Source organism: Carassius auratus, chromosome 16 (genome assembly GCF_003368295.1).
Source record: "Carassius auratus strain Wakin chromosome 16, ASM336829v1, whole genome shotgun sequence".
Lineage (NCBI taxonomy): Eukaryota > Metazoa > Chordata > Actinopteri > Cypriniformes > Cyprinidae > Carassius > Carassius auratus.
The window spans coordinates 16516752-16537474 of NC_039258.1; the positions used below are offsets into that span (position 1 = coordinate 16516752).

Genomic DNA, 20723 nt, shown 5'->3' on the forward strand with positions numbered 1-20723 from the left:
GGTTCAACCGTAATTTTACAAAGCTACAAGAATACTTTTTGTGTGCAAAATAGAATTAGTTTTGGACTTTTTTCAACAATTCATCTCCTCCGCATCACCATACTCTCCAAAATAGCGCCAGGGTGACGTGGAGTCAGGGTGAGTCTTTTGATGCGACTATTAAATTGTATGATGAACTGATTGTAATTTAGGTTTTTACTCACTCCTATAAGATTTTAAAACACTGATTACATCACACTACATCAGATGTGGCATCAGATTTTTTGACTTTCATAATGACAAAAACATCGTTCAAAATGTCTTTAATGTCCTCATATTCAGCTGAACAAAGAAAAGGTAACATAGGTTTGGAACAACATGAGGGTGACTAAATTTATGGCTTATTTTTGAGCAAACATTATTATTTTTTTTATAAACAAAGAAATCACAAAGGATATGTAAAGCAGCAGGTGCTACACACATCTAGGTGTGGCATTAGGTTGAACCAATTCTTCCGCATTTCACTTAATTCTACTGTTTAGGAATAATGTTATTCACACTTCCTCATTTTCAGCGTAAGTTTCAGTAAATGGTCACTGGGGAGGAAGTGTCAAGTTCTGAAAACGACAGCAGATTTTCATAGTACAATGAACTCTTGTAAAAAGTACACGGAAAATTAAGATTCTTCATGCTATGAACCCTTTTATATCAAGACGTCAGCATAGAGAACAAAGTGAGATGCTTAAACACACACACAAAAAGTTTAATAGAGTTTACACATGCAGATCAAAATACTGATTCAGCTTGGGAAAAATGAAGTATCACAATGTATTAATAAACTAAAATATTAAAAACATCGGTTTTATTCAACATCCTAACACTGAGTTTCAGCATGTGAACTAGAGCAGCTCTGGTGATAAGCAGTGAGTTCAGATTGCATGTTGCCTCCGAGGGCTTTCAGGGTTGCCAATGTAATGTGCAGCCCCCTCCCTCCCTGCTTTCCCATCACCCCTCTGGGCACCCAGGAGCGAGAACAATGGCCCTGTGTGGGACTGGAATGTGTCCGGCGACTAGTTTGCCAAATGAGTCACCCTCGACCTTCTCTGGGCAGGGAGTACCAGGGAGCAGTTACTCTTTACCCAATCTGACCGTAGGTAATTTTAGGGCAAATTACTTGCAGCGGTAGTTTAGTGCTGATAGTATGTGACCAATGAAAAAGAAAAGATGAGGCAATCACAGAAGGAATGATGAGGTTTTGGAAAAGAAAAAAAAAAAGTTGAGACTCTCATGTGTTCCTTGTTTCACGCTTGAGTTGTGATTTGAGCGAACTGATTACTGAAATATGATCTGGGGAGAAACGCCCTCTGACTGATTTTCATGATGCAAAACAGCGCTTCTCAGAAAACGTGGGGCCATGTTTGGCTGTTTGTCAGTCAGACACTCAGTTCATGCGTTAAAACCTTACAAAACCAAATGAAACAACATTTTTGATGCATTAAAATGATTATCACAAACACATAAAAATATATACAATATAGAAATATATACATGCCAGGAACAGTTGTATAATTAATGCTGTGAGAAGTTCTACAGAAGCTCCATTCATTCATTTTGTAGCATCATGATGTTAGTTCTAATCGCAGCGTCCTATTGCACGTTTACCTTCAGTTTCCAGCTGCAAATCAAGTCATCTTTTAGATGATTTCTCCACAACCCAATCAATCACCTGTGGATGAGAACAGTGTGTGTATAAAAACACTGTTTCAATTCTGAGGCCACCTTATAAAAACATCTCAAACCAACATAGCTGTAATTTGTCATTTCCATCAACTCGGGTCCTTCAGAACACAGTAAATTAAAGTGCGTGCTCTACCTGTTTGGCGTTGTTACTGGCGGCTTTCTTCATTTCCTCATGAAGGCCACGTGAGGTTTTCAGATCCTGTAGTAAAACAAACAAACAGGTTGCTGAGACATAACGGCTCAGAGAAGGGCATTGTGCAAGCTAGACTTTCCTGATGCTTTATTACATTTATGCATACTTATATGACCATTCAAAGGTTTGGGGTCAGTACAATTTCTTTTCAAATAAATAAATACTTGTATTCAGCAAGGATGCATTCAATTTATTAAAAGAGACCGTAAAGACAATCATATTAATACAGGTCCTTCTCAAAAAATTAGCATATTGTGATAAAAGTTCATTATTTTCCATAATGTAATGATAAAAATTAAACTTTCAAATATTTTAGATTCATTGCACACCAACTGAAATATTTCAGGTCTTTTATTGTTTTAATATTGTGAAAGTCATCCTAATATAACAGAGGTCATTTTATATATCGAGTTCTTAAAGGTACCGTAGCAGAGAAAGTCTGTACATACTGAGTAAATTATGAATGATTTTAGTGCACATGAAAATCAACTTCAGTGAAAAATTCTAAGTTCCTATGAACGTGTTTGAATGCTTTAGGAACAAAGCCAATTGAAACAAGTTTGTTGAACTAAGTTTTTGCTCCCCTGTCATGGATAAATGATCTAGATAACATCAATCGGCAGCGTTTAGGCGGCATATTTTGAGCGCTTCAAAGATGTCCTAAAGGCAGGACAGCAGGGTGCGAGGGAAAGAGGCAGAATGATTCGTACCCACCTTCAGATAAAACTTTGATATGTCAAACAGTCTTTGACTACAGGCTTCAAAGCACTTGTGCTCGCTGCTGATCCCGTGTTTATTGAGCGTCTTAGCAACCACCTCCCTCAGCATCTGAAGCAGAAACAACGGATGAGAATGATGCACAAACACGTAACTACTGCACTCACAGACCTCACATAAAGACCTGACATTTGCTGATGACTGGTAGTGAATACACCGAATAAAGTAAAGGGTTCATGGTTTTGAATGGGCTGAGAGTTGTTCTGCCTTATTCCATGTCTCTCTGGAATACTTGATTCTGATTGGTCAAATGCAGCATCCAGTGGCCAGATATTTTGAAATAATGAACCTTAAACCGCGTATTTGACTATTTCCTAGCCACCTTTTTTCTACAAAGCGCTACTATTTTTTATGTCTATCTTAGAATCAATATTTTATACCTATATATTAATGTCAAGTTACATGCGTCAAGCATGTTACAAGCGAGGTAATGTACATTAAATATATTTAGGTTTTGCTTTGTTTAAATATCTTCAATATTACATATACCAATAAATTAATGTTTAAAACTATTTAATTTAAATTATTATTTACAATTTATTTATTCTGTCAAAAACTAAATAAATAAAACACTAAAATCAATCTTTTTTTAAAACATAAGTTTTCCATTCCGCCACCCTTTCAACTCTCCATACTGTCCTCTATGAATAAAAAAGCAACACAGAAATATCTTTAAAAAAAGATATATTTACCTATTTATATGCAATATCGGACAATAACAATAAAAGAAAGAAAAAAAAAACATATCACACAACAAACTAAATGATACCAATATACACTGCATCACTCACTGATTTGATAAATTCTCCAGAGTCTGGTCATTAGCACTCACCCTGTTGTGTTTCTCGGAGCGGGACTCGGTCTGGGACTGGCTGGGTTTTTGACTGGGCGAGGGGTCGGCAACCGAAGCAGAACGCCTGGCCAGACCTGAGCTGGAGCGGGAACGGACTGCTTGCTGCCGCAGAGCCCCCACTGCTGGGTGAGTGCCACCTGAACCCAGAGATCCAGAGCTCTCTGATTTACAGAACCTGCCAAAGGGGTTTAAAAAGGGATGAGGTGGATGGTGTAAGATATTGCTTCTCTGAGATCATCAATCCCACAATCTCACTTTGTAACTCACATCAAAACTCTAATCAAAATGGCTTGATGTGATGGCCTAACTTAAGCGCTGGAGCACACACTTTTTTTCTTCAGGAGATGTCAGCTCCAGCGCTCTCTTTCTAAGCCATTTAAAAAGAACTGCTCAGTTTCCAGGATTTTTTTTTATCCTTGAACATATATTTCCAGGCTTGTGATTTTAGTTCCCGATGATGTGACACCGCTGTGGTAATTTCAGAGTATGAGATGATGATGATAGGCCTTAAAATTAATGTGGCCCCTGGAGTTCTGCAGTAGGTCAGCATTAAAAAAAAAAAGTCAATAAGCCAATAAGCTCATGTCTTGACAACACATCATCTAATGCACGCTGGGCTTCTGTGGTGGCAAAGAAGGCCAAACAGTAGTCATTTGATCACTGCCATATGTGAAGCGCATTTAGAGAGGGTCTACGTGATTTTAGCTAAAAATGATAGAAATATTAAGACTTTTGACTTTCATTGCAGTGCTCCTCAGTAATTTTCATTCATTGCTCATTTCACCCTTTCACAAAAGCCATCAAGCACAGATCTATATTCAATTTGGGTGTGAGTGACATATGGTGCATTCAAATGCATGTAAAGTGGAGGAACGGAGGGGCATGATGAGCAGGCAAAACTAAAATGAGCCATAAGGGAGAATCAATGAACTGACAGCTTCAGAAAATTAACCTAACTGGAGAAACATTAGTTTGACTGTCTAACTGAACGTTCCTCTTCTGAGAACTGGTGTGTAATAAGTCGACTTATTTAAATACTGGCTGGCAAGTAAATCATTACAACAGATCATTACAACACCCTTAAAAAATAAATAAAAACCATTATTAATATTTGAGCCCCAAAAATTATTAAATATTACGCACTGAATTGGAATAATAGTATGATTTCTTAAAGATTGTGTGATGTTAAAGGACCTGAAATTTTTTGTATCTAATTTAGAGCTGCAAAACAATTAATCAATATTAAATCGCATTCAAAATAAAAGTTTTTTTACATACTATATACGTATACATTTAAAAAATATTTGCATGTATATATGTATGTATATATATATATATATATATATATATATATATATATATATATATATATATATATATTCAGACTTGCATAGTATATTTTTTGTGTATATAAATATATAAATAAATATTTCAGATATAAATCTAATACATTTTTCCTTAATATATGTATATGTATTTATTTATACATAATATATATACACAGAACCCACACATGTAGTATGTAAACATAAACTTTAATTTTGAATGTAATTAATAGTTAATGACCTGCTAACTGATGCAAAAAAAAAAAACAATAACAATATCCCAAGAAGACCTGTGGCCATCTATAGGTAAGAAAAAGCCATGAGATGACCCTTCATCATTAGTATGCATGCTGTGTTGTCACCTCTTGTGTGGTTGGAGGTCTGTTTCGCGGGAGCGACGTTTGAGGCGGGGCGGCTCGCTGTGCAGAGCTTCACCGTCGGGCACACTGCCCGGTTCAGACAGCACGGCTGGGGAGGGTGCAGGACTCAGGGCGAATGGCACAGGGCAGGGCTCCTTACAGCATGTGCTCTGGGTCTCATATCTTATTAGACGAGACTGCAGCTTCACAAAGCCACGATCTCGCTCAAGGGCCATTCGCTCATCCAGACAGAACCTGAAGCACACGCAGAGAATGCTTGAGAAGATTGAGGAATTAGGAAGAACAGACTGTAAAATGGATGAGTTTTTATATAGACACACACAGACACACACACGCTTACTCTATTCCATGGTAGTGGGATCGGGCGGCTTTTGAGAAAGGAAGCTTGGTCACCTTCCTGGGTGTGAGGTCAGGAGACAACTGAAATGCATGATCACTACACAAACAAAAACAACACCACATTTAGAGACATTCAGTTCAGGAATTATTAAATACGAGTATTTCTAGAGATGGTAGAAAATCTTCACAATCAATTTTTTTTTCTATTTATTATTATCTTTATCTCTGGTACACAGCTAGTACATAACCTCTATTTTATTATTCAGAATAGGGCCACCAAAAATGAATGAATTAATCATCCGATGTTGTTCAAAAGGCATAAAACATAAACCGAAGAAGATGATTTAACTATTTTTAACAAAATTTTAAAAACATGAATGAATTTTTTTTTTTTTTTCACTTTAACTACATTTTAAACTTTTATAGTTGGGTCCTTACACAAAGCTATATGTGACCCTGGACCACGAAACTGACCCTTTATGACTGGTCACATATATGATAGTGTCCAATGCATCACTTTATGTGCCTTTTGCCCCCGTTTTAAATCCTGAACTGCCACATTGCTTTATTACATGGACATTAATGTGTTCCAAAGAAGAATATAGGTTGTATATGTTTTCAAACAGTGTGAGAGTGAATAAATAAAGAACCTGGGGCTGAGACCAGTGCAAGCAGAAATAAAAAATTTTTTGTAAAACTTGAATGATGTTTTAAAACTTTCTACCATGTACACATATGCTCCCTCCTAGTCTAGAGGGACTTGATTTGCGGTTTTAATAAGCTAGGGAAAAAGTCATTAAGAGACATCATGTCAGACGCTGTGTGTAAGACCAACCCTCTAAGCACTGGCAGCGGCTGTAGTTCCCCACTAGGCAGTCCATCTGGGGTGAAGTGTTTGAGCAGCTCTCTGGCATCCAGCAGTGTAGAACTTCCCCTCTGGCTATCTTTAGGCCCCATCAGACTCTCAGAGGAACCACTGCTGAACAGCCTGCACCTGTGGATGACACTGAAATTTATTCATGCAACCAACCACAAATGTACTATTCCAACCATTGAACAAATGCACAAGCTATTTTCCCATCTAATGCACTGTTTTTGAGATTCATTAAGCCCTCAACAAAGACAACAACTGAAGGCTCCAGACATGGTTATGAGTTTTCAGATAAGGTGAAATGGTCCCAGATGGTTTACCTGGATCTTTGTCGGGCTCTCTGTATGTTCTCATAGTTTTGCAGGACAGTCCTCTCTGGCCATTCTGTGTGAGCACAACGTTTCACATCTTTGAAAGAAAAGTAATGGTCAGAAAGAGCAACAGGTTATGTAAATAAAAGTGAATCTTAATGCATACTTAATTAAACACTAAGGATTACATATCGTTATTCACACACAGGCACAAACGTGTTTCAAATCAACCTCTGTGATATTTTACCACATATTTGGTCATTTGGTATTTGGAAATACCATATAATACTTATACTTCATTTAGACTAGTGTTTGTTCGATGTATTAAGGTGCAGTCAAATGAAACAACAGTGTCAACATAGTGAATTCAGGTGACCGACTCGCTGTGAAATCTGGATGGTTTTGTTTACAACACACATACTGAAGTGTGCGTGACACTCACAGTGTTTCAGTCTCTGCTGCCCCAATATACATGAAGACAAGAACCTAATCACTAGAACTGCTGTTTAAGTTTTAATAAATTGCGGTTTAATATTGTAAGTTTTCATTTCAATTAAATAGACATGATTTTGAATGAATAACATTACCATTAAAACGGAGTCAAAAAAAAAACTGAATCTAGAAAAATAAAACAGTTTTTGGTTAAACCAATTTCACAGGGACCTACGGCAATGGTAATTTAATAACTTTTGAAATCAAATGCATTTTTGTTCACTTTTATACAATGAACAAATTTGGTACTGTGTTGGCTCATTATTTGACACATAAATTTGGGTAATGAAGCAAAACCAGTCTAGAAGCACTGGTCTAAAGCTGATTTTATTATAATAAACATAAGTAGTAATCAATCTGATGTATAATATTATTAATATATCAGTGTAATAATTACCACAGTTTTTTTTTTTTTTTTTTTTTACAAATGATGTATCGCTAAAGCAAACTGCTCTGCAAGTACTCCTCACCACTAGTGTTAGAAGAGGAAGTCCGGTTCTCCTTCTCCAGGCACATGCGTTCAGACGCTCTAGACAGAGTGGAGTCGTGCATCTGAAGGTACTGCTCTCTGGCCAGATTCAGCAGAGCCTTCAGTTCATTCACGGGAATGGCAGCAGACTTCTGGGCCTCCTCTCGTCGCCCTAGCCACACATGAGATGCATCATTAAATGTATCTCATTAATCACACTAACCTTTCACACCAATCTGTTACATATTGTATCTGTCTGCTTCATGTTGACTTTCAGTTTCTTGTAAGACACATTAATGAAACTTAGCACATCTGAGACAGCTGTAAAATTAATCATGTTTTCAAATCAGATCTCACAAAATCCCCTCTAGAAGTGCCTTATTAAAGGGTAAAATTGTGCATCATCACACATTTTCTCTACTAATTTGATGTCCAATGTTTGTACTCCGTATACAAAATGTGCAAAGAAAAATTGTCACATGTCTGATACAGACTATGATCTAACCTGAATTTGTTAGCTACAAGACTAATAACAGTGCTCTGACATGCCACAATTAATCTATCAATCATATAGGCTATCATGCATCATAAACACTTGTTAACACAGTAGGTTTTGAAGGCCTGACAAAAGCTCTGTTGTTTACCACACAAAAGAGATCTTAATTTTCAGCAAGAGCTCACGTGAGACTGAGAATGTGTGACCACAGGAATAGGATTAGAAATGTGCTGCTCCGGGGTGACCGAAGCACAGCGTGTGAATACTTAGAGGTCCTGCTGAAAGATTTTCCGTTGCCTGGGAAACACTTACGGCAGCATTCCTTGAGGACCAGAGTCTGCACCTTGGCCAGCTTTCTCTCCCTTTGCAGGAACTGCTCTCCACGGAGACACGGCAGGGACCGTAGCCAGTCAGCAGTGCTGCTCCCTGTGGAGAAAGAAAGAAGAGAAGAGAATGAGAGAATAAGAACGCAGTAGAGTGAGTCAAGAGGTGTTAATCACAGTATCAGGAGAGAAGCCTGCCCAGAATATCCAATCTTACATTTCAAAACTGCAGTACTGTTCCTCCTTACAAGCTTTGATTTGGTTACATTAATGCTCTTACATGCACACTATTTAGTGAAGTGACATGTGGCCAAGTATGGTGACCTATACTTGGAATTTGTGCTCTGCATTTAACCCATTCAAGTGCACGCACACCCTGAACACACACACCCGGAGCAGCCATTGCGGAGCCTGTGGAGACATTTTAAAAACTTAAAAGCCATCCAGACAGGCTATAATCATTAGCTAATTTTGGAAAGAATTTGTAAATAGTTTGTTAAACTGTAAAAATATGTGCATTAGCATTTTAAGATGCTTAATACTATATAAAAATGAAATACAAAATAATTGATTTTTTAAAGCCCTGATGGCAATTTAATTTGACTGGCTTGTGGCAAACTGCTTATAGAAAACTCCCAGGTACCAGGCATCTCTTCAGAATCCATTCAGAGAGAGTATACACCTGAGGGGTATCCTGGAGTGCTCATCACAATGCAGTCTCTCTGAAAAGCTCTTGTATGAGATGAACATGTTTTTTTGGGTCTATTGTTAGTACCGGTGCCGGACCATTGTTGCCGTATTGCGCACCAACATAAACAACCACTTTCTTATTTGTGTCTTAAGTTATCAGGGTTGAGTTATGGATCTGGCACAACCTTCTAAGCTCCACGGGAGGCTCGGAGCAAACCCAATCATTCTCTGATCTCAAGAGCAGTAATTTAATGTAACAAAGCTCTCCAGCGGTGGGCTTCGATACAGCCACTCTCGCTATTCAAAGAAGAGTAGTGAAACACAAACCACCTGATTACATGTGTAACAAATAGATGCTAATCAATGAGAAGGCATGGCAAGTCGAGAAATTATATATTATATGAAATGGCCAAAAGTGTTCTGTTCAAATTTGATTATACTGCAAAAAGGGAAAGTGGGAAAAGGCACGGGGAAAAGGCATGTCCTATGTCCTTCTGTTCCAGTGCTTGTTTAATTGAAGGTTTGTCCAAGACCAAATGTCCTCAGTTGCTCTGTCGACAAGAAAAGGGTTTTAAGCATTTAACCCGATGAAGTCTGAAGCTTTAAAATACCAAACTGCTGAAAGGAACAAAAAGATACGTGACAGTCTGGGACTGTGCTATTGTATCCAATTCAGTGTTTGTAAACTCATATAAATTAGAAGAAGTGATGTCCCACATTTATGAAACTCAGGTCTGTGCTAGTCATCTTGACAACATCCAGGTGGCCTCAGCTACTGTTGTGATAGATGAGACTGTTATATGGGCTTAATCTGACTCTAATAAATGCGGTTCTGGAACACCACAGGCTCCAACTTACTTTAGAAGAACTGTATTAGTCCTCTCAATCAGACAGTACACACTGATTTATGACTATGCTCAAACATCCAGCTCTAGGCATACTGTTGCATCTGTGCATATTCATGCCGATTTAAATGATTGGTGATCATACCTGAGGAAGGTGGAACTTTTTCCCTGATGATGGAATTAAGCGTTGCCAGGGCAGCAGATCCATTGATCTGATTGGCTGTGTGTATCATTCGCGCCGTGCAGCCTCCTGACTCCGCCCCCTGCACTAAGAAGAGGTAGCGGCCTCTTTCACCTTTTACCTCCACATCAGGCACTGCAGGGATGAAGAGTTAATGCATGCTAGCAAACACACAGAAATAAAAGTAGGCAACTTCAGCGCATGAATGTCAGCGTATAATTTTACAACGCGTGATGTGAGTGCTGGGCGGCACATGAGAATGAGCATGGTGCAATTATACATATTAACAGCCTTCAGAACAAAAACGCTGCTCATACCAGGTATGTCCTTGGGGCGTTTGGACATGAAGTCTCTCCATTTGCAGGAGCTGAGCTGGGAGGCCGCTGGGAAAGCCTCCGAGCTGATCACACAGGGCAGAGAAAACAAAGCTCCCACCTGCAACAGGAAACACTTTTTGTCTTTGTCGTCCCAGTGTTCCAGCTCTGGGAAATAAGTAGCTGGATGCGAGTTATCAATTTCTGACTATCCGTCACAGAAGACTTTGACAGCTTTGGCTGAATCTTAGTGGGCGAGGGTTTATATCTGGCCGGAAGAAAATAATTGGTGATGATCATGTTGGAGTTGGCCTTACCTCTCCACGCAATGTGCACAGTTGGTCCAAGAGTAGCTTGGCTTTGACAGATTTAGAAGTCAAACCGCTGTAGATGAATGTCAAGGTGTGAAGCAATACAAAGAGAAAAATGACAGTTTGCAGTTTACAGTTACAGTCATGAAGGACATGCCATCTCAACAATCATTAGCTCTCAGTGCAGAGTTCACCGCGTGACATTGAGAGAAGCCTGGTACAGTTAGTAAATGTTTAGTAAATTTTTGACTGTTTTTTAAACATTCATATACATTACCATTCAAGAATTTGGAGTTGATCTATTTCTTAAATTTTATGAAAGAGGTCTGTAGTAATTAAAAATACTACACAAACTTTTAGTTTATAGATAAGATAGTAAGTAACTTTTTTTACTATCCTTTATAGGGATACTTTCATGAATACAAAGTTCAAAAGAACAGCATTTATTTGAAATACTAATCCTTTGTAACATTATTAATATCTTTACTGTCACCTTTGATAAATTGCAACCTTAGAATATATTACTAAAGCCAGACTTTTGAAGCTGCTTCAGATAAAAGTATCTGACAAATGCGTAAACGTACAACAGATTATTATGCGTCATTAATTTTTAAAGCTTTCAGAACATCAACCAAATTCTTCCATATATGGCAAAAAAAAGAAAAATAAATCATGCAGTACAATCTACAGGAACTAGCTGTAAACAAAATATACAAAGTATACCAAAAGAGGACAAAATTTAGGTCCATTGTCATAGCATTTTTGAGAGAAACAAATTATATTCATTCTGATTGGTCAGTTTATGTATACAAGGAGAATCTATGTCTTTTCTAGCATTTTTACAATATTTAATTTAAACCTTTGCAAAGGTAAATGATTACATATCTGAAAGAGATATTCAAATAAAACATCTTCATGCATTATGTGCATTTATTGTTTGTGCTTATGAATAAAATGCCCTAATGGGCATTCATGGAGCCTTTTTTCTTTTGGGAAGGATACAGTTCAAACTCTGCACTGGAATGGAGAAGAATCGGGAGATCTTTGACTCTGACCAGCTGAATCAGTTCCAACACAGGCTGGTAACACTGAAACACCTAAAACACACAAAACCAAGCATGTTTTCCAAGGTCATAGAATATTTATGTTCAGAGATAAATTAACCATTTGTGTCTTTGAAAATTGTCACTGTAAAAAAACACACACACAAAGGCATCTTGTGCTAGTGACTGTACGTTCTGTCAAGTCAGTAATGCATTATTCAAAACAAGGGAAAAGAAGAAAGGGAGGAAGAGGACCAAAGAAAAACACTGATGACCAAGCAGTTTTAACCAAGCAAAGGCTTATGTGACCAACAGATTAAAGTGTTACTGGCTGTGGCAGCTGCTGGCTAATGAAAAGAAACAAAAACAGCCCTTTTATGGTTTATTTGCCATTAGCAGAGTAATGGTTAAAGCGGTTTTGGGGCCGCTGGGTGCTTGTGCCCCTGAGTGTTGAAACAAAATCAGCTTTGTGCTCAGACAGGACTAAACCAGAGCTTTTGGCCTGGAAAATGAGAGGCTGAGAGGGAGCTGGCAACATTTCTAACTCTTTATCAGCTCTTTCAGCTTCTATACAAGAGAAGGCGAGCAGAGAAAGAAGAACTCAATCTAAAGAGATCTGCTCCATTATTCAGTAGTTCTGGACCCACAGAAAAGAGGAGTACGATGCAACATGGTGAAATTAGTTCAAAGCTATACTTTAATTCTTAAAAATACTGTTGCAAATCCCTTACAGGATGGAAAGGAAGATGATAACATCATGTTAACAATTTAGATAAAAGGGTATATCAAATTAAATCATGTAATTTTATCAATGTTTATCAGATCAGGGTGTCGACCAGTGATTTTGCTATACCGTTTATACCACGGTAGATAAATCTGCAGTGGGCAAGGCTGCTTTACATTATTTACATGTTGGAGAAATGAAGAAACCATAAATACATCACCCAAACACAGGGCCTGAATTTTGTTTTGGAAAATGAGGGGGAATTCCCCCTTTAGGGTCTTATGGGGGGGGGGGGGTAAATTTGAGGGGAGGGGTTAGGGTATTTTTAAGACATTTTTAAACTAAAATCATCCAATTCAGATAAAGAAAAACCACAGAAACAGAATTATCTATTTAACTTTATAATACTGGTTAGATTTCAGTGCATCAATTACCATCAATGACAGAGCAGCAAGTTTATTTAGGTTGCGGTCTCTTTAAGAGGTCAAATGCACGGATCAAACTGTTACACATAAGTTTTGTTTCTCTTAATAGTATACTGACAATGTTTAGTATAAATCGACTGTTTACATGACACTGACATTTTTGTATGTATTTGGCCATTTACGTGCAAAGGCGCACGCGCGCTTTGGGTGCGAGTCGACTTACAGAAAGGGTCTCAAGGTCACAGAGCATCCAAGTACTGAATTTATCACTTGAATGTTTAAAATTTTAAGACTCAAAAGCACGTGCAAATGATATATCCCATCATCTGTCACGAGCATCTTTCACACTGAAATATTTGCAGGAATTTCCTGCATTACAAGCACAGAAACTGCGGTAATCAGTAGAATTATGTGCAACCCCGCACCGAAATTCAAATCCTGCAAACAAGTAAATAAACTCTGTTTCTACAACTGCATTGCAATTTAATAGCGAGCACTGATGAACAGCAAACTCAACCAGCTATTTTACAAAAGCTTTGAATCAGACTTCAGATTCTAAATTATTAGTTCTAATATTAGTTTCACTTCTGACCTGTCAACAAAGTTGAGAAATTGTAAATATATCAGCAGCAAATAGATTAAATATAAAATTCTCTAGATTATCCAAACATTGCCATTAGAGCAGCAAAACGTAAAACAAACCATTTTTTATTACATTTACATCATAAATAGATATATTCTAACACAAAGGCCCCCAAAAGTACATTTGTAAACACTTAGTGTGCATGCCTTTGCATTACATGGCAAAATATTAATTAATATTAATATTTTTTTAACGCACTTTAAGCAAAGCATTTCACAAAATAATTATCAAATGACAAAAATATTGTTCAAACTTATGCTTTTGCTGAATGGACGGCAGTGGCGATGGCGTCATCGGACAAGTGGTTGTACAGTTATGCAAACTGGAAGGGGTCCGGGGGGAGGGGGGGGAGGGGTGGGTGGGGGGGGTCAAACTTGATATGATGCATGACTAGTCATTGAAACAGGGTGAAGATGGCTTCTTCGGGACTGGAATAATGGTGGTAGCTTTGAGGCATGTGGGGACACCAGCCTGACTTAGTGAGATGATGAAAATGTCTGTGAAGACATCAGTGCAAGACTCTCAGTACACACCCAGGACTGTTGTCAGGACCCAGAGCTTTGCGCGCATCATCACCTGGTCGCCGTGACGAGGTGGACTCTGTGCTGTGGTGCCGTTTTGTTCTTCAAAGTGAGCGAAGAAGGTTTTCAGCTCGTTCAGCAGGGAGATGGTGCTGTCACAGGTCCGTGGTGGGGGCTTGTAGTCTGTAATGGTCTGTATCCCCTGCTACAGGCTTCGAGTGTCTCTGCTGTCGCTGAATTGATGGGCTATCCTCCTTGAGCACTGTCTCTTAGCCTCTCTGATGCCACGGGATAAGTTGGTCGTAGCTGTCCTTAGGCCCACCTCATCTCAAGCTCTGAAGGCAGCGTTCCGTGTCTTCAGGAGTCTGTAGACCTCCCCTGTCATCCACGGCTTCTGGTTGGCCTGGACAGTGATGGTCTTTGTAACTGTTACATCATCAATACACTTGGTGATGAAGGCAGTGACAGTCTCGGAGTACTCTTGGAGGTCTGTGGTTTTACTGTATGTGGCAGCCTGCTTAAACATATTTCAGTCAGTGGTGTCAAAACAGTCTTTGAAGAGCCTCTGATGACCCTTCGAGCCACATTTGTATTTGTTTGTGAACTGGTTTGATGACTTTAACGAGCTGTCTGTATGCAGGCAATAGCATTACAGAGATGTGGTCTGAGGCACCAAGGTTGGGGAGGGGGAAGGCGTCCAAAGTGTTGTTACCCCGTGTTGGAAAGTCAATGTGTTGGTGTATTTTTGGGAACACAGTCTATAAGTCTGCGTGGTTGAAATCTCCATCGAAGATGAAAAAAGCATCAGGGTGGGCTGTCTGCTGCTCACTGATGTGCTGGTACAGTTCATTTAGTGCCTCATTCTGTTGCTGGAACTGGGAGGGATGTATACAGCAACGAGCAGTATGGCTGTGTATTCCCTCGGTAGATAGAGCAGCCGGCACTTAATAATCATAAACTCTGCCAGGAGCAGTGTTTGCAGACCACAAGAGCATCGCGGCACCACGCATCATTGATGTAAACACAAAGCCAATCGCCACAAGATTTACCTCCCTTGATGAGAACTGTGTACAATCGACAGCATGTCAGCTGATTGAGCTGAATAGCGCTGCCTGGAACACAGTTGCTGAGCAATGTTTCTGTGCACACAAAAACACAACAGACTCTTTCAGTCCTCTGAGTTGAGCGTAGTAGTCGGATGTAATCCAGTTTCTTGTCCAAAGAGCAAACGTTAGCCAGTACGATGGTGGGGATAGCTGGTTTGTGTGGGTTAGCCGTTAGCCTAGCCCAGATACCTCCGCGCTTACCCTCTTCTGCTTCCTCTCACGCCGCTTGTGGTACCACCGCTGAGTTCGAGATGCAGTAGTGAGGGTTGAGGATGGTGTAGGCCTCCGGAGCAGACCTAGATCCCGCAGCTCTTCCGCATGCATGGAGTTTAACTCTAAAAATGTGGTACTGCCAACATTGGGCAGAAGCTCACAACTGTACGCACGTTTAAAGACAGGTAGACACGATGTACTCACAAGACAAAAAACACCATTCTGATGGGAGAGAGAGAAGCCGCTGTGTGTGGACATGCTGCCATCTTGCATAAAAAGTTACGGTTGAACAGCTGATGGCAGATGGACAATGTCTTTCATACTTTTCTGGACCTTGACAGTGTAATTTACTTGGCAGTCTATGGGACAGTCAAAAATCTCACGGTTTTCATCCAAAATATCTTAAATAGTCTTCCAAAGACAAAAAAGCTTTTACGAGTTTGGAACGACATGGGGGTAAGTGATTAATGAAACATTATTCATTTTGGGGTGGGGTAACCCTTTGTCGCGTTTAACTGACAACCAATTATATAAACATAATAAACATACACAGAACACACACATATATTATGCAAACCAAAACTTTTATTTTGGATGTAATTAATCCCGATTAACCATTTGACATCACTAAAATTTTTATATTCTGTATGTAATGCAATGACAATCAGACACTTTAGAAAAGCAACTCTAGTCGCCATTTATTTAATTCCAAGGTTACCATGATGTAGCATTAAAATGCCTTCACATTACAGTGTTATCTTTTGAAATGAATTACTGAAAGAGCTCTGAATGAATGTTTGCACGTAAGTGCTGTCATCTCTCATCAGAGACGTACGGTCGTGGAGGCAGATGGAAGGTAATGTCTTACTCACTCTGATATACAGAGGAGAACAGCATTTTCACATTGATTGCGGTGCCCATAACAATAATAAAGTTCATAAGCACCGCGGGCATAAAAGAAAGAGAGTTAATGGTACTAATCAGTATAGAGGCAGTGACTGTACGGCACGAGCCCAGTGTAAACAGACTGTGGGGTGTAATCAGCTCCGTTGGAGGGGCTCAATACTCCACTACCGCCACTGTGATTAATCTAGAGCGGAAAACTCATTACGATTACATTCCACACTCTCACTTTTATGACAGAACGACAGTGTAAGAGATGCAGAGAGAGAAGGAGAGAGAGCAAGATACAGCCGATATAAAAATGTAGAACGCCTCTTTCATAGGGCCACAAATGCACTGGAAAATTTTAGTCATCGTCTGAAACAATTTTCAGCAGGACTGTTTGATATTAATATTAAAAGCTTCATATGAGATCTCATTCCCATTTCTCCAAGTAAGAAACTCTCATGGGTGGCATCGTTTCAAATTGTGCCACCTGAAGAATCACTAATGTAGCTCACAAAGCATAGGTTTCATTTGTTTGACATTATTAGAATAAATTCTAGAATAAACTTTCACAACTTGAACAAAACCACAGCACTAGTATAATTAAAACAAAACTAAAACAAAAAAAATTGGGATTATTATGAACAGATTTCTGGAGCAGAAATTGAGTTGTTTTAGTCTCAAACAAATACAAACCTTTTCAGTTTTAGTAAAAAAAAATTGTAATTGTAAGAATCCGTTGAATCTGCTCACCTCATGCTGTAGTTTATGATCAGTGTGGCATTGTGGGTCTGTGTGAGGATACAGTGTATCACTCCAGCGATTTCTCCTCTGAGCTCTCAAACAGAAACCCTCAAACTTCAGCTCAGAAGCAAACTGAAAATAACACAAGAAAGATATTCAGAATGAGCTGAAGAGAGATTTGCAAGTGTCATTCAGAGGGGTCTATACTTCACTACAATACTTGTCCTGTTTCTACAACACAAGAGTGACAGAAACTAATTTATGCTCAAGCATAGATAGATGCATTCTTCATTTCTGATTCAAACAAAACTTCCAAAAAACATGAGAATGGAGATTGCAGTTCTCAGAGAAACACTGACCTGCTCTCTGAGCAGCATGAACCAAACTGAGTGAATCAAACTCAAACCCTTTATCATCAATGATCTTTGTATCAGCATCAGGCTCATTAGGTGTATTAATGGATTTAATTCACTTTTAACCCAGAAACTTTACTGGTCCTGCTATCTTCCCTTAACCAAAGCACACATTTCGCTGTATAAGAGCTCTCTTCCCGATAAGATATAAAATTTCCCTGCTCAGAATTTCCCTGAATCAAATTATTTCTTTTAAATCTGCATGCTTACGAACTCTTTCCATCTTTGTATTTACAGTTTCGCAAATCAGTAGGAGTTACTGCTCGCTCATACCTCATTTCTTGCAAGTGTTCGCCCTCTGCTGGACAGAAGAAAGTCTACAGTTTTATATATATTCTGTGTGTGTGTGTGTGTGTGTGTGTGTGTGTGTGTGTATATATATATATATATATATATATTTATTATTTATTCTTATTTATTTATTATTATTTATTTCTTATATATATATATTTCTTATATTTTCCATAATTTTTTAATCTTTATTTTCTATCATTTCAGTTAGTTGTAATTGAGCTTTTCATCTAATGTTAATATTTAATTTTATTTAAAAAATAAAATAAAATAAAATAATAGTAGTTCATTGATCTGTGAGTTTGAGGAGGGCCTATTTGCTTGTCCAACCAATGGCAAACAGCAAGAGCCTCTTTTTCCTAGTATTTCTGCAATTCTGCAATATCACACTTCACTTTTTAACCTCATACATTTGGTTTATTAAACATTTAAACAAAGGGGTTTTAGATCAGTATAATGTACCTTTTTCTCTCTAATGTGAAGTCCACCTCTCCAGATTTCTCTCCCATCCACAGAGCTGTCAATTACTGATGGAGAACATAAGCGGCCATCTAGGTACATGGCTGCTTTCTGCCACCTTTATAGTGCAGAAACAAGAGACACAGGCCCATCAGGCATAGCAGAACACATAAATAGAAAGGACAGGTCTATTATCTCAAGAACGGGGATATTATTACTGGAGAATATTAGATTTTACCCTGCATTGTGTTCAGTGACCATGATTATCTGTGCCGAATGCCATGCCCTCAAGTGCTTCAAAGAGCCAATCACAGGCAACATATCCTTCAACCCCGCCTCCTCATCCACACACAGAACAATCACATCAAGCAAAGACTTCCCTGCAATCAAGAACAAACATCACATCAATACAATAACAAGGCATAGCAACACTATGATAACATTGTTTGCTGCTAGCAATATTCTCAAATGTGTAAAACAAAATAAAGAAAATATTACCATGATAACTTTAGAATGCCCAAAACCATTTAATATTATAAAATAGTACCTGGAGGAGGAAGTTTATCTGCTAACTGATGAAGACCTTCGGCAGCCTCTTCAAAGAGTCTATCATGATATCAATCATCATGAAAAAAAAAAAAACACACAGAGTTAATGGAAGTAAATGCAAATAAACATGTCAATAATCAACTTATGAATGACATCAACTAATCCCAGAAACATGATCAATTCTTTGGTCCAATAAGGTTCTTCAGTTTGAGATATTAGACAGTATCAATCACAATCTCTCACTCTGCGTGGGACGGGTTCTCTGTGAGCACGCTCTGTTCCTCTTGCTCCTGAAGGGCAGCGATGCAGGTGTCTAAAGCAGATGGCTCTGATTCCTCACTGTCACTGCGCTGGGAACACAGTTCCTCCCACTCTGAGCTGCACCACTGGAAATACACAGTAAAGAGTGTGTGTGTGTGTGTGTGTGTGTGTGTGTGTGTGTGTGTGTGTAAATGATCAGAAGCACTATACCAGGGTTTTTCCAATCTTTCATATGTCACAGACAACTACATATGAGCATCCTCATGCAAGTGATCCCATGTATAAAGACCCAATTTATAATCATTTAAATTGTTATAATATATATGCACTAGTACAATACTATAATAATACTATTCAGAAAATATTAGGTTCTATTAGTTTAAAATATTTTTTCTACTCACTATAGTACTGAACTGTTATAATGCAAATATGCATCTTTTAATCAGATTATTTAATTTATTCCTTTTTTAAAAATTAGAATAAATTTATACGGTTTACATATTTTAATTATTTATTTACTCAAATATAAATTTTATTTATCTAATTTTGTACTTTCATATTATTTATTTGTTAAATATTTTATGTTCACATAATTATTTTAAGAATTTGAAATTTTAAGGCTTTTTAATTCAATTCAAGTTTATTTGTATAGCGCTTTTTACAATACAAATCGTTACAAAGCAACTTTACAGAAAATTATGACAATATTTAGTAGTAACGTTAGCTTATAAGTGGTGACTGTCGGTTTGATTTTGCAGAAAAAAATTTAAACACCCTTGAACAAATTTACATAACTACTTTATACCCTGTTTGTCATTTGTAACCAATCTAAGGTGAGAGTGCACTAAACAAAAAGCAAATATCCATGTAAATTACCTGTGTTGTACCATAACTGGCTTGAATGGCAAAGTACCATCTCTGTGGGCCAGGACTTCCACTCAGAGAGCAGGCTAAATTAATTGAAACACACAAAGTCAAACTTCACACCAAAACGCAGGGAAAATGATAGGAAAATGAGGTTATAATACATAAACCTACCTGGAAATGGAGGAATACGCGTTAAATTAGAATTAGAAATGTTCTTGAGATTATCAAACACTTTTTTGGTTTCATCAACGCCTGCAATAAGTTAACATTACGTTAACGTTACATGTCAAAACAACAACAACAACAGATAACCAAAGCAGAACTTCTGACAATTACTGATATGCGGTGTCCTCTTACCGTTAAAAGAGCCCTCTTTCTTTGGCTCTAGATTTATTATAACAACTAGCACGTATCTGTCCATAACTGTATGCTGCCGTGTTCATGTAAACTAATGTTGTTAACTTGTTACAGCACCACACGGACTCCACGCAGTACAAAACAAATTTGCGCGCGTTTACAACCAACACGGACGTTCGAAGATGACGTTACGATGACGCGCGCGTTACCAAAAATACAGTCTGTAGGAACTGATGAAAACTCGCGTTGGGGGTGAACTAAACAAAAATTAAAATCATATACCTATTGTTATTCAAATTACATTATCCAAGTAAAATAATATGAGATTAT

The 20723-nt window shown here is 38.2% G+C and overlaps 1 protein-coding gene across 2 annotated transcripts; it reads right to left on the reverse strand.

Moving 5' to 3' along the window:
- Window positions 1–75: 75 nt before the first annotated feature.
- On the reverse strand, window positions 76–20557 carry mtbp (MDM2 binding protein). 2 transcript variants are annotated; one of them, XM_026284404.1, is made up of 22 exons: window positions 20394–20557; window positions 20208–20288; window positions 20046–20119; window positions 19152–19294; window positions 18907–18965; window positions 18598–18739; window positions 18363–18477; window positions 17206–17328; window positions 11892–11986; window positions 10896–10962; window positions 10582–10699; window positions 10229–10399; window positions 8538–8651; window positions 7731–7901; window positions 6778–6841; window positions 6422–6580; window positions 5588–5683; window positions 5230–5481; window positions 3522–3717; window positions 2627–2740; window positions 1853–1918; window positions 76–1705 (listed from the first exon to the last, which is right to left on the reverse strand). In XM_026284404.1, the coding sequence occupies exons 1-22, from the start codon at window positions 20455–20457 to the stop codon at window positions 1667–1669; spliced, it is 2523 nt and encodes an 840-aa protein (XP_026140189.1). In that variant the 5' UTR covers window positions 20458–20557; the 3' UTR covers window positions 76–1666. The 2 variants fall into 2 exon arrangements, with proteins under 2 accessions (XP_026140189.1, XP_026140188.1); XM_026284403.1 differs by having other exon boundaries at window positions 78–1705; window positions 6778–6865.
- Window positions 20558–20723: the final 166 nt, after the last annotated feature.